The sequence below is a fragment of the Lissotriton helveticus genome, chromosome 7 (assembly GCF_964261635.1).
Source record: "Lissotriton helveticus chromosome 7, aLisHel1.1, whole genome shotgun sequence".
Lineage (NCBI taxonomy): Eukaryota > Metazoa > Chordata > Amphibia > Caudata > Salamandridae > Lissotriton > Lissotriton helveticus.
In genome coordinates, this window is record NC_136068.1 from 770,967,283 (window position 1) to 770,981,711 (window position 14,429).

Here is a 14,429-nt window from a genome sequence, read left to right on the forward strand (position 1 = left end):
GACAATGTGTGTACAATATGACATATAGAGTGGGCTTTAAGGCAGCATTTTTACTCAAGATTGAAGTTATTTTCCACCTTGCTCTCTCTCCCTGCTCCTAATTTGATGATTTCCTTACTATTCTTGTGTTTGTCCGGTTCAAAGAACACTTCTGTCTCATGGTGTTTTGATTGGTTAGAATACATCCATCCTTCTACTGCTGATGTTAGGCTTTGGAATACAGTGCAAGTGAGGGACTGTTTTCTTTCTGTTGGTATCCCTCCCTGCTCTCTTCACCTCCTCCAGCCTTTTGATTTATTAAAAACGACTCCCCAGCCCCCAAGTAACCTCCCAGCCACCTCGTTTTTTGGTTGCCACCTCCCACTATGTTGGTCAATGGCCATATTGCAATGTTTTTATCAATTTAAAGAAGAACCACCTGCACACTTGAACAATGGATAGCAGGATTATTTTGATAAATATTCTTATGCTGTAAGAAAATCCATTCAAAGATGGCCAACTTTAGATGGATTTTATTATAGCATAAACAAATCAATACAAACATGTCTGCCACGTTGGCCACATACACTGGTCTCTTGAAAAAACAAACAGTGGCAAAGCCAGTAGGATTCATGGGTGAGTTCTGTTAACTTTGCTAATTCTTGTGAAACATATTAATTATTGTAGTGCCCCAATAGTTGGCCATTAAAACGTTTTTTGAGATGTATTTCTGTGATGAACATGATGCACAATTTTACACTGTTAGGGTACTTAGATTGATTTTTATTTTTAAAGTCGGCTTCTAGAAACAAAAGAGAAAATAATCACTTAGTAGGACTTTCGTTATACTTCATTATTATTTAACCAAATAAAGTTTTACTTGCTCGATTGATACCATTTACTAGGAAAGTATTCTCCATCACATTGCATGAATCCTTACATATTAAGGATGCAATGAAGTTTTCTTTTATGTCACCCAAAGCAGACATTGAAGTTACCCTGTACCAATAAATATTGTTAAACAAGGTGTGCTACTCTGTTGACTGTGACCAGCTACAATGATAATATAATGAAGTAACAGGGTCCTTTTCAGGGAGGGATTTTGGAGCATGTAATGTAGAATACTTCTATTACTTTTTTGTGTACTCTTACAAACCTTTGAGAATTGGCCCGCAATCGTCTAAAATGTGAAGGAACATTTAGAAGCTATTCACATGAAGGTATTACAAATAGAGAGTACTGTGCCCTCTTTAAACTTTTAATAATATGGAGTTGGATATTTCTGACTGATTCGCGAAGGTGGGTTATAGTACATAATAAAGTACTCCTGTAGTACTACTTCCGGTACTCATAAACGCTTATGTAAAACCCCGATACCTACAATTATGAAGCATAAACATGAAAAGAGCACAGACATAAAACTACAACCTCTGCTAGTAACAAAAGAAAAAGTGGAAAGATACATTTCATAAAAAAGCAGCAAAAGCTCATGAGACAAATCAATTGCTAAACATCTCAGTTTACATTTGAATGTGCTGTACTCAAAATAATTAATTTTTCCATTTACAATGATGCCAACAGTGCTTGAAAATGCCTGAGTTTGTGTTTTACTTACATTGATGTCTTCTAAGTCGAGGAAGTTCAGAGTGACTCCATTACGCTGCCAGATGATTGGCGGCCTCAGTGTCCCGTGAATGGCGCATGTCAGCACGGTGCTCAGTCCAACCGTCACGGTAGTGATGGATATCTTATCTTCTTCAGGAAGAGTGAGCTCAATCACCTCTGTGAAAACAATGAGAAGCAAAAAATTAAACATGAACGGAATCGCTCATTTATCTAAGGCAGTGATTTTAAGATCTACTGTGATTTGCAACCAAGTAGTACAAACAATGCGTCAATCCCCAGTGCCAGCCCGTGAGTTTTTAAGCCTGCTATTTTCCAGGATTATATTCAGTACCCCCTTAAAAACACAGGAACATCTGCTTTACTTAATAGGATTTTTTTGGTAGTAATTATTCTGCCACATAATAGAGAAATTAACTATGACAAGCGTTGATGTTTTATGTAAAAGTCATCTAGAAGTCTTGTAGCTTCAGATATGTAGCTCTTTGGGGCACAAAAAGCGTGATATGCCATTTGTTTCTTGTTTTTATTTCAGATACACTTGGTCTTTTTAGTAGGATCTATGTTACCAGAGGTGCAGCGCAACTTTGTCCACTGCTTACATGCCAAAATTACATTGCAACCGATACATGACTGTGCAATTAGCACGTGATTCTTCAATGTACTAACAATATTAAAATAAGAGTTGCACTTGACATTATTACTAAAGGATATATACTGCAGGACTAGTGAATGTAATGAAACTATTTGTTTAACTGTATTAAACACAGGGGCGGCTTCTCCTTTTGTGCAGAGGAGGACCACCCCGCCTGCTATGACGCAAGCAGGCACACATGAATTTGACATGCCATTTTACCTAAATGCTGCGGTGCGAGGGCAGGGGGCTGGGCTGAATCCTGCAATTGCAGGATTAAATCTGCCCCTGCAATGCGTGTGTTCGCTTGTCTGGCCCTATTTCTACAGTGAGCCCAGCAAGCGCACTGTAAACCCAGCAATACACTGGCTGTGAAACAGCCGGGGATGCTGGAATAGGCCACCAGCTTCAATATGAGCGTTGGGTTAGACTTCTCCCACGAATCCTGGTGCTGCTCTCAGCATGAGAACAGCTCCAGGATTAGTTGTATTGGTGTCCACTGAACAGAAAGGAAGTCCTTCCCTTTCCTGCTTGTGGATGCTGATCGGGGAGAAAAGTGCGCACCCAGGAGAAAAGTATATGGTGAGTTTGGTGCCATAGCAACCCCCCATATGTTTATAGCTGTAGCTGCCACTGATTAAACACGATATTAATAAACTATCCTTACTTAGTAGACATTTATTCACAACAAAAATGAAATTTGACTTTCATGCAGTGTCTTAATAAATTGAATGACATTTACTGTTTAGATTATTGAATAGAAACCATCCTCATATATGTAGAATGTGATTATTTTAGAAACGACAAAAGTTTATGTAATGTGTGCACTAATGTTTCAGATAGTGCTTTTAAATGCAGTCTTAGCCATACTTACACATGATTATCCAAAGGATTTACTGTATGCCACATGTAATGTGATTTTAATGCACTGACTATTCATATTCATTTGTGTTTAAATGTGCACATGCATATAAATGTGCACCATTGAATTAATACTTTAAGTTGCCTTTAGTAGGCCTGTTTAACATGCTGCATACAATATTGTTTTCCATTTTCTGCTAACATGATATTTCTTGCAGCTATTCACAGATTGTTAGTTGAAGAATAAATACATTACTGTACTAGTGATAGAGAGAAAGCGCATGAGAAGACCTTGACAAAAGAACATGGAGAACCACAGCGTTAATTGAAAAGCCCATTCAGCAATGCTACAACCTAACCTGTGAGAAGATAATGTCGTTCCCATGTCCAGTGTGAGATACTTTGCGAATGTTGAGTCTACAACGTGAGAAGTAGAGAAAGACAATAGACCGATGATGACGAGAACAGAGGGGTGTTACCTGAATGATTTTGGTTTGAATAACTGGAGTCTAGTCTGTCTGATGTGAGAGCACTTTTCCCTGGATGTTGAGAGGATTAGATCTCTACGCTTTCCTTGATTCTTTGCTGAGTTTGGCTTAGACTAACACTAATTCCCTAATCCAAGAAGACTCTTGACTGAGCTTCTGAAATACTGACACCTTTCAACTTTTTTTCCTGCCTAGTTCTATTTTGCTTTATTGAATTCCCTGATTTTTTTTAGATCTTTTAGACATTAGAACAATCCTTTTAGCTTAGACTTTATTTTAGATGATTTAGGTTTACCCATGTATAGACGAGAAAACCTGAGACTCTTCTCTGTGCATCAAATTATTTTGTTAATCTTTTGTATTGCTGTGACTGATTTTCTTGTTTGCTTAGTATTAGTCCGCTTCAATTTCTTCTGGAGGTTGAGCTTCCCTGTTGTTATTCTTTATCTTTATAGCATGGTGTTAAGTGTTGTGTATCTTAACTTTATTCTTAATTTGATTAAACCTTCTTAACCCCAGCTACTGATTCCTGGCCCTTATTGAGTAGGAAAATGGGATAAACTATTATATTGAAATTGATTGATGTAAATGTTAACTTCCTTCACCTCTCAGGAAGACAATAAAAGATCTATTGGGGGACCAATGGAGAGTGGGCCCAGAAAATGCTGGATTAGTAGTAACACTGAAGTAACGATGTAGGTACACGCCATTTCCAGGAGTCAGGATTAAGTTGAATCTGGACCTGGTTGCTACACATTCCCGAGTGAAAAAAAAGTAACTTTACTTGTGCTAGTTTGTATAAATGTTTGTATGTGTGCACTCAAGGAACGATGTATAAGATTTACAAATTGCAAAGCTCAGCAAACATCAATGGAGTATGGAAATCAACAGGCTTTAATACAAAATAAAGGAGGTTGGTTGGGAAAAATGGAGTGGAAACATACAGAAGTAATTGCACGGGGAGAGGCTGAGGAAGAGCACATAATGCAGTATTATGTAACCTTTATAGATTGTAATAACATTGAAAAGGGATCTATTATTCATATAAGAGCACCATCTCCAGTGCTAAAAAACAATGACTACTGCACAATTTCTAGTGTGTTATGCTTTAACATGTGTATTCTGATATTTATGACCTCTGTGATATGCTGCTAATTTTCTTGCACTGACTGGAATTAACCATAGCTTTAGTTGCATTGACTGAAGGCCATACCACAAGCAGTTAAAATCCCTAAATATGTTTTTATTGGCTAAATTTGACTGCATGCATTTGTCCAGGGGCAGCTCCTCCATTGGAGTGGAGGAGTTTCGCTCCACTCTAATTACCCCCCAAAGATGGAAAATACAATAGTAACACATTACCATTTTATTTTTCTTGCTCCCATCCTGAACCGACCATCAGGACAGGGGCGGAGGCAGGCCACTGCTGAAGGACAGCAGCAGGGAGGAGGGTGGGCTGTTTGCACTTTTCAAAGTGCGCATGTCCCTTTGGCCCTTTCAAACCTCTAACCTAGCGGTCTTAAGACAGCTGGGTCAGAGTAGGTGCAGGGCTTCAGTGTCCTTGGGAGCCGCGAGTGAGGTCGCTCCCTTCAATCAGGGTGCTGCTCTTACAGCATGAGAGCAGCACCAGGATTGGTGGATTGGTGTCCACACTGCAGCATCCTTTAGAGAGGAGGTCTGGAGTGGCGGATGTCGGTACAGGTAAGCTTTTTAAAAATTAAAATACTTGCACGTGCATACCCACCCGCCATCCTCCTCCCCATAGATGCCAGCCGCCACTGCATTTGTCAAAGGGGCAGCAAAGACTAGTAAGCACAGTAAAGTGGAAATTATATGTTATATGTGCGCTGTGATTCCCTGGAAACAAATCTGGCATCCTTGAAAGGCATGCTACATGTGGCAGCACCTCTCATCAAAGGCCTAAAGGCATTTGTGCATGTCAAGCCAACCCTGAAGAATGAGCCTGGCTCCTACTCCAAGCCTACATCACCTTCAGCATAAGCTGCATGGCATGCCGAGCCAAAAACATGATAAAATTGACTAGCTCAGGTAGCCAGTGTCACACCAGAAGCCAGCAGATAACCAGACTGGAAAAAGAAAAAACTTCAAAAAAGAGAAAGCCAGATGGCAAGCCTGCTCTACCTGTCCACCCAGGATCAAGAACAACCTCCCAATCAAAGCTGCTTCAACTGCAAATCAGAAAAGCGCTGAGAGAACGGTATAACTTCACATGGTAGGATTCATCACCCAGAAACATCCTGCTTGATTGTAAAGGTTCACAAATTATAATTCTTATCTTCATTGATTTCTAAATATGCTTGCACTGTACAATTACCGGTAAATGCAAATATAACCTCGATGAAAGCTCCATCAAAATATAAAGACACTTTAAAAATTAAAAACTATATGTGCTAAAGTCCACCAGAGGCCTCCAGTGCCCTCTTCTTTTTACTTGTTAATAGGCCTGGGCTGTAAATTTCGTTATGCTGGCGGAATTTGCGATAATTTGACATTTTCGCGTTCCGCGGAGAGCGTGAAAATGTTGAAACTTTTGTAATCTGCCACGAAAAGGACGTTTTTTCTTGTTCGCGCTTTAAAAATGCGTTCTTGCGAGCGCGGTAGCATCTTACCGGGTCCCTGCGTTCGCCGACGAGTTTTCCTATCCGTTTGCGTGCGCCACGAGATGTTGGGTTGTTGGTTACCGGTCGCGCTATCCCGCGTGAGTTTGCAATCACGAACACGTCATTCGACCCGGATGAGGAAATAAGCATCGCGAGCATGATGGCTGCGTCCATTAGCGACCGCATGGGCAAGTTAGAGGTATATTTCCCTGCGAGCACGCAAAAACACATCGCGAACGGGCGGGAAAAGCAATCTCCGCATGTTCGCGAAAGTTCTGCATGCTCGCGGAGATTTTGCGCAATTACGCGTTAGTTTCCGCCCACCCCTACTTCTTAGCTATTTAATGTCGCCTCCATTCTAAATGCTATACGGCCTATTGACCCTAGGTGTCGCTTTGGTCACGAATGTCCTGCCAATGACCCAAGCTCGATGCATTTCTATAAAATTTGCCTCATTTTTCAGTGTATGTTCTCTCCATTAGTAAATTAGGTGGGCTGTGTATTTTCTAGTGCACTGTTAATAACATTAAACATAAGGAGAGTACCAATGCCACTAGCAGCAGTTTGGCTATGGTGTACAAGTGAGACCATTGCAGTATACAGGGAAACTGTGTGCATTAATACAAAGATATTAGACATGGGATTCTCTCATACATTTGATATGAAAAACATGTAGCACTTCTTGGGCCCGACTCAATTGATCGCGTATAGGAGGAGCCTCGGGTCAATGTCATATTCCTTGCAAAACCACAGGGCTGAAGTAGTTGCAAATGCAAGGTGACTTATAAGCTTGCCTTAATATTGCAGACATAGTTTGTTCCATTTATGTACTTCAATGTTACTTCTGCCTCGAATAACTTTAACAATGAAAAGTTCATTTCAGGGCATAGAGTCTTGTAAACTAGTAAATCTTAATGGAAATGCATTGTCAGCTTCTGCATGTCCAAGTCTTGGCCGCACACCTGCTACTGCTTCAAGTTACACTGACAAAGCAAAATGTATTTGTACTCTGTAGTACTTCCACACAGTCAATCAGCTTTTTCGTTAAAAAAACCACAGCTAACAGAATTCCATTAATTTGAAATTGCTCCATTTTTTAGCCTCCTACAGACCAGTCATGTCCCTTCCAAAATTATTAACTTGTATGACGTTTGGGTGGTTTAGCCCCTCCAAACTAGATTACTCAGGAGTTTAAAACCTCAATATTGTTGCAACAGGAAAGCGTTTAAAAGCATTTTTAAACAGTCTGTTTACTGACTTTAATTAATACCGCTAACCCTTAAGGTGTGGGGCAAATGGTTTAGAAGGAAAAAAAGGCTCAATGTACTGCATCACCTGTAGAGAAATATAAGGATTTAAAAATGTGGGAGTGGCTCTGTTGAGTATCAGTGGTAGTAACAAAGAACCACCCTGACATCCCTCAGCTCAACACTAATTTGGGGACATCACAAACTTATTGCATACATAATTCACCCCTATAGCATGCCTTTGAGCCATAAGGCAGGGTGCATTATATTTTATGTGAGGACATATCTACATGAGTAGATATGCCCCTGTGATGTCAAATTCTGTTACTTTACATTACAAGTGAGCAGGGAAGCTTTCTTAATGTATGTACTGGGCACTTGTCAAAATGAGTTCCCCAGCTATATAATAGCTTCACTGAAACCTATGGTGTTTGGTATCAAACACCTCCTATTGATAAACCCAAAATGATTCCAGTGATTGATTTATTAATGCATGGAACCAGAGGGTACCTTAGAGATACCCCCTGAAACATACCAGCCAGTGTGCTGGATGACTGGTCCAGTCTGCCACCACAGATGAGTTTCTGACCTCCAGGGTTTAGAGTCCATGCTCCTAGTACCTCAGGAGCAATGCCTACTCTGAAGAGAGGTATTTTACACCTCCTTCAGGAAGGCTGATACATTAATATTCCAAGCAGGGAGCTTCAAAGAGCCCACTGCCTTTGGATATGCACATCTGGCTTCCCCAGATTTGAGATGATGCCAAACCCCCTGACCTGGGCTCATCTGGGGCCAGGACAGGAGGGAAAGTCAGTATTCAGAGAGGCCCACCCACCCTCAGACTAGTTTTACACTTGAGGTGGGTTCCCTGATGTGGATATGAAATTTAAAATTCTGTCATCTTGATGATGGCAGAATTAGGAAATCTGGGACAGGGTTATGCTCACTTCACACAGGAAGTGGTCATATAGAGGGCATAGTGACCCCAGGGGTAAGTAGCCCATCTGCTACTACCCTACACTGCCCTAACAGCCCTGATCCCCTGGCACCAGGAAATCAGATTCCTTCTGACATAAGAAGAAGAAGGACATAGAAGTGTTGCAAGGACCAAGGACTGTGGCGAGGCAACCGACTTGGCGCCAACCCTGCCAGCCTGTCTGCAGTTCCCGCCAGATTGTGCTAAAATCGCCTAGTCCTGCAGGTGCTGTTCCACCAAATGCTTGGGAGGACTGCCTGCCTTCAACAAAGTCCGATCAACTCCCCTGGAGTAGTAGAGCTGCTCTCTGCATCCTGCAGGCACTCCATAAGAATTGTGAAAATTCTGGGCCGTTGCAAACCTGACACTGGAAAGCAACACTGCACCCGTGACCCCTAGCCTGAATTGAAATGGCCAACAGTTCCAGCGTGGTCCCCTGAACCCCCTGAGACAAAGCTCTCCTTGGGTTTGCCCACAGTGGACTCACAGCCAACACCAACAGCCTATTTGTGCAGGCCTCCTCTACAGCGAGTGTCTCCATTGACGCAAAGAAAACCTGATGCCTCCAGAACATCTTTGCAGCTGGCTGCCTTGGCCCGAGGAGAAGAGGACCAAAGGGTCCTAACATTCCTGAGCATTGTGAGGCCAGAGCCCCCTTGTTGGTTCAGCCTGACTGGTCTCTCAGTCCCAGCTTGCAGCCTCTTTGCAGCTGGACCGTTCCCTATTAAAGTGAATAGGATACCTGACGCCATAACACCTCTGCATCCGGGCACCCCAGGGCCTCCTGAGGTGACCTGTTGATGTGGCCTTTTTACCTAGCTCTATACTCACCTTAAGTCCAGGAGATTGGTCCTGTCGCTGTGAAGTGCCTGAATACAGTACATGTTTTTTCCCATAGAACAATATTGGGCACCCGACTCTAAAAAGCACCTCTGAACCCGGCCGCCCCAGTGCTGTCAGAGGTGACCTGTTGGTGCTGCCTTTGATCTTGCCCCATATTCATCTTAAACCCAGGTGCTTGGTTCTGTAGGTCGCTGTGAAGTGACTAAATGGAGTACATGTTTTTCGTCCATAAGATAACATTGAGTACGCAGGGCTGAAAAGCATATCTGCACCTGGCTGCCTTAGTGCTGCCCGACGTGACCTGTTGATGCTGCGTTGGACCTTGCCCCATACTCACCTTAAGTACTGAAGATGGGTCCCTTAAGTCATAGTTAAGTGCCCAAATGCAGTAAATGTTTTTCCCCCATAGGTTAACATTAATGCTATCAAAAAGTAGTTTTTTGAAAACTGTAAAAATATAAAAGTGTGTGTTATTTTTATCAATTGGTGTTAGGTTTCTTAACTGAGTGTGTGTCTCATTTACTGCATGTATGTGTGTGCCATAAATGCTTAGCACTACCCTCTGATATGCCTAACAGAGTGCCCACACTACCACAAAAGAGAGCAATTGGGGGTGTCATTTGTACCTCTGTAATTCCTTCGGGTTTGCGTGGACATTTTACACAGTGAACCTCTTTTTGGTCCACTATATAAAGTGCCAGGTTCCTACACGTGACATTTTCCTCTTTGATAAGATGCTAAATGTCTAACATCAGCTTTCATTAGAAAGTGATTCAACAGAATAGGGCAAAATAGGTCTGTTTTCCATAAAATTATGTAGTATGATCTCTTGGTGATTTTATGAGTGATTTTTTGCAGAATGCTATTGAATGTAGTGCACTAAACTACTTCACTAAATAGGTCATTTTACCTTTAGGAAGTAGGACTTTGATCTCCTTTTCTTTTAGCTGTTTGCTCATTTTTTTATCACATTGCATGTTAAATAGGATTCTTCTTGGCTCTGCTGATGTCTGTGTATTCTAATCTAGGTAAGTGTTAAACGGGGGGTGATTTATCTCAGACATCATTGCTCTGCTGTCATTTGAAGCCTGCCAGAGGCAATCATAATTTCACAAATGAGACATCTATAATTGAGGTCAATGGAGAGAACAGCTAGGAATGGGCATATGTAGAGCAGAGCACATTGATTTAGAATGGCTTCGAGATAATTTACACAGTAAATGAGAGTTTTCTTTCTGGCGACCCTATTCCTATATTCATTTTCTTGATATTTTCAAAAATGCATGGTAGTATTAATTGCATTTTTTAGTAAAGGGGTTCTGCGTGTCATTTTTCAGCACCTGTTGAAGCTACGTTCATTATTACATTTTTCATGGCATGTGAATACAAAAGAGAATTTCTTTTCTACTTTGAAATGGTGAAATCGTGTTCAGGCATATAAATGTCAGTCAACAAAAAAGAAAACGACTCAAATCAAGGCAGGCAGCCCGCCTAAAAGTGAGGGTTTAAAAGTTAATTTAACTGTTACATTTATGTTTCTTGAAGGGTTGGCAATCTCGCAATATGTTCTGTAATTCCTATATTAGTGCTTAGCTGCCCTTGAGAAGGTAAAACAAAAGTGGGAAGTGCGGGAGAAATAGTGCAAACATCTGCTAAAACCAACAGATGTTTTATTATGTGGTACTTAAAGTAGTAATAACAATGTAAAGGCTTTTATAAATGTATTTGAATGGGCTAAACTATTTTTCAAATGCCGTTCCTGTTCCGTTGGGCCCAATGTGATCCATGAGAAATAGTTAATGTTGCAAGAATTTTCAGGAATAAATTAAGAAGGTCCGATTCACAAAGCTACCTGTGCTTCTAAGCAGAAACAGGTACATAAAGGACTTGATATGCAAGAGTATATTGTTTGGTACTTCCTAATTGTCAATTTACACTGGCACATAGATTCAGAAAATGGAGTTGCTTCTTTACACCTGGAAATGTTCACTATCAGCTTCTTCAGTGGGTCACAGGGGCTTTACCCCCACAATTATGTGTGACAGTCACAAGAGGTGAATAAAAGTTAAAGTAGACCGTTGCTCGCGATGATCCTACGGGAACAAAGAGTTGGCCGGGCTTTGTGAACACCAGATAGTTCCTCTTGGTCATGGCAGGCGATGCTTGCTGTGCTTGGAGAAAATGTTGCGGTGGCTCGGGGTGATCCTTTGAGGTATCAGCGCAGTCCCAGTGCGAAAGGACCCATTTGTGGTCGCGAAGGGCCCAAAAGCTTGATTTCAGGGGCCCAAACACCACTTCCAAGGGCCCACTAGTGCAAAAGAGCCTCTTGGGTGTCAGGAGCAGGTTCAAGATGGGCCCAGGAGCTGTAGGTGATGCTTTGGAAGTCTTTTGCAGAGCCCACTTCTGAGGCCCAGAACTTGGAAGGGGTACCTCAGGTAAGGGCAGGACTCACAGACAGCACAGTCTAGTAGCACCATCAGAATTGCAGGAAGCCGTATGTGTCCCTGAGACTTCAGAAAACAGGAGGCAAGCCAGTATACCCATGGAGATCACTTGGAGGGAAAGCAGATTGCTTCCAGTAAAGTTAGGGAGCAGCAGGCACCAGGGTAACAAGCAGAAAAGAAGGCCAGTTGAGTCATTTCAGCAGCACAGCAGTCCTTCTGACAGAGGTTCAGTTCAAGATCCAGAAGTGTCTGATTTTAGGGGGTCAGAGACTCAGTACTTATATCCAAAATTGCCTTTGATGTAGTGTGTGACTTCAAAGGAACTCTCTGAAGTGTGCAAGGCTCCCTTTCAACCCAGTCCTGTCTGCCAGGCTAAACCTGGGGGGGAGAGGTGTAAATCAGTGCTTTGTGTATGGAAAGCACACGACCTATTGAAGTGCATATGTCAGCTCCTCCCATTCCAACCCTGCCCAGGAATACCCATCAGAAAGCTGATGAATGTAGATGAGTGTTCAAAATGCAGATGAGCCTAACTTTCCTGTGTTTGTGGCTGTCCAGAGGTAATGCACAGAGTGTAGCTGTTACCCAACCTAGACATGCATTGGAGACAGGCTGTCAGTCACAGAGAGCAGGCAGTATAGAGAAATGCCCACTTTCTAAAAGTGACATTTCTAAAACAGTAATGTTAAATTCAACTTCACTAGTAAGGAGGATTTATCATTACCATTACAAACATATCAAACATGAAAACTCTACTCCTCTCTGATCAGAAATTTCAGCTTAGAAGTATATTAAGGAATTCCCAATGCTGGCCTATGAGAGAGGTAGTCCTCACAGTAGTGAAAAACAAAATTGGATGTTTGTCACCACCAGGGCATGCAAAACATCAAGGTTATATAAATTCCCTACCTTTTACCCCCTCAGCACCCTGCCCTTAGGATTACTTTAGGCCTACTTTAGGGATACTTCAGTGGGTTGCACAAGCAGTGCTGCAGCCCACAAGTAGCATTTGCATTATGGACCCTGGGTATTTGGTATACCACTTTAACAGGGACTTACCAGTACAACAAATATGCTAATCAAGTATACCCTTTCCTGATGCTGAGCATACCATTCTCTAAAGTACAAATGATCTGCACTGCCCTGTCCTGCCTGACAGTAAGTAGAAGACGAGTTGTGCCTTTTGTGATCTAGAAGTTCTGGTCACAAAACAATAAAAGCACAGTGAGTAGGGTGATCATTTGGTATCTGTTCTCTTACGCTTCTCTTAAAGTTTAGTGCTAAAAAAATGTATAGGTTTTTTTAAAGTTTATTGTGGGATTTCCTTTGTGGCATCAAAAGACTATGTCCCAGAATTCAGGTACTATGCATTGCAAGAAATATTCAAGAAATGAAAATGAATGCCTGTGCAGCAGTTCGGTAATCACAATCATGTACACATGTATGAATATTTTGTTTGAGATGTAAACCAGCTAGAGTGGTAAGGGTCATTCATAGTAATTAGGGTAACTCATGTCTAAGATAATAAAGTTTTGCTGGGCCTGGTAGCAGGTATGTTTGCACGTGTACATATGCGCACATGTAGATCTACATTTACACATACATGTAACCCTCCACTTTTTTGCTTCTAAATATATCTGAGTAGCGATTTACCCATAGGTGTACATTAATGAGTCTTCACCGCTTTAAAGGGATGAGTAGGAACTCCTAAAATTGAATTCATAAGTATTTTATAACTTTCCACCTGTTTGTGAAGTTGTCTGCCGCCATGGGGAGAACTCCTCATAGGAAAATATAGAGACATTTAATAAAGTATTTTTTAAATTAAAACTATAAATTAAATTAATGTAATGTAATATATCAATTTAAAATCATTTCAAACAAATACTGTTAACATGTGACTATTTAAAGGAAAAGATGCAACACACTACCTCCTAAAATAAAGTTGTTTTAATATGAAAATGAATTTAAATATATTCATTGGCGTAAATTATTTTTAACAATACTCTAAAATAAAAATCACCCACCCTCACATACATTTTTATTTAATTTAACCAAACTGATTATAAAAAATGCTATCAATTAATTTTGATCATTTTTAGATTTTAATTTTAAGTGAAGGTTTAAGTACATGGTGTGCCAGGTATAGTGCTAGATTTACTTCAAGGATCAATGGGCACCTGTTTTGTCACTACTTGGGCGATAGTAAAATTAGAAGAGTATTTTGTGAATTTCAGTTGTCTTACTCTAAGGTAGCGTTGTGTCTTCTATTAAATTATCCATCCCTAAGCTTCTCCTTACGTTTACCTAAAACCCTTCCATTTAGTAGTAATTATTTCCCATTTTCCCACCACTACTCCCCTTGACCTGCTAAATTTACTACTACAGTGTACACCTACATGTCCGTACATCTCTGCCATCGCGGTAGAGATCTCTGCATATAATAAATAGTTGAGGAGGAGATCTTGTCATACATGAATCAGTAGTACTGGAGTACTACTTAACATACTCTAAAATATTTTTTGTGAATCAGGCCCTTGAAATGGTTCTTACTTCGAATGTGCATGGTCAATGTTGCAATATTATATATGGAATGTACTAAGAGAACAATTGGGACTTTAAAATCTTAGGTGAGCTGCAAATGAGAACAACTGTTTCTTGATTTCGATACTACAGTGAGTCGAAACCTTTAGTGATTACTGCATAAGAGGAA

At 41.0% G+C, this 14,429-nt stretch overlaps 1 protein-coding gene across 1 annotated transcript in view; it reads right to left on the minus strand.

Moving 5' to 3' along the window:
• FSTL4 (follistatin like 4) overlaps window positions 1-14,429 on the minus strand; it is a 1,347,217-nt gene that overhangs the window by 527,693 nt on the left and 805,095 nt on the right. The window contains exon 5 of the mRNA XM_078653328.1: window positions 1,595-1,761. Coding sequence (XP_078509454.1) covers window positions 1,595-1,761 — 167 coding nt within the window. The remainder of the gene's footprint in view (window positions 1-1,594; window positions 1,762-14,429) is intronic.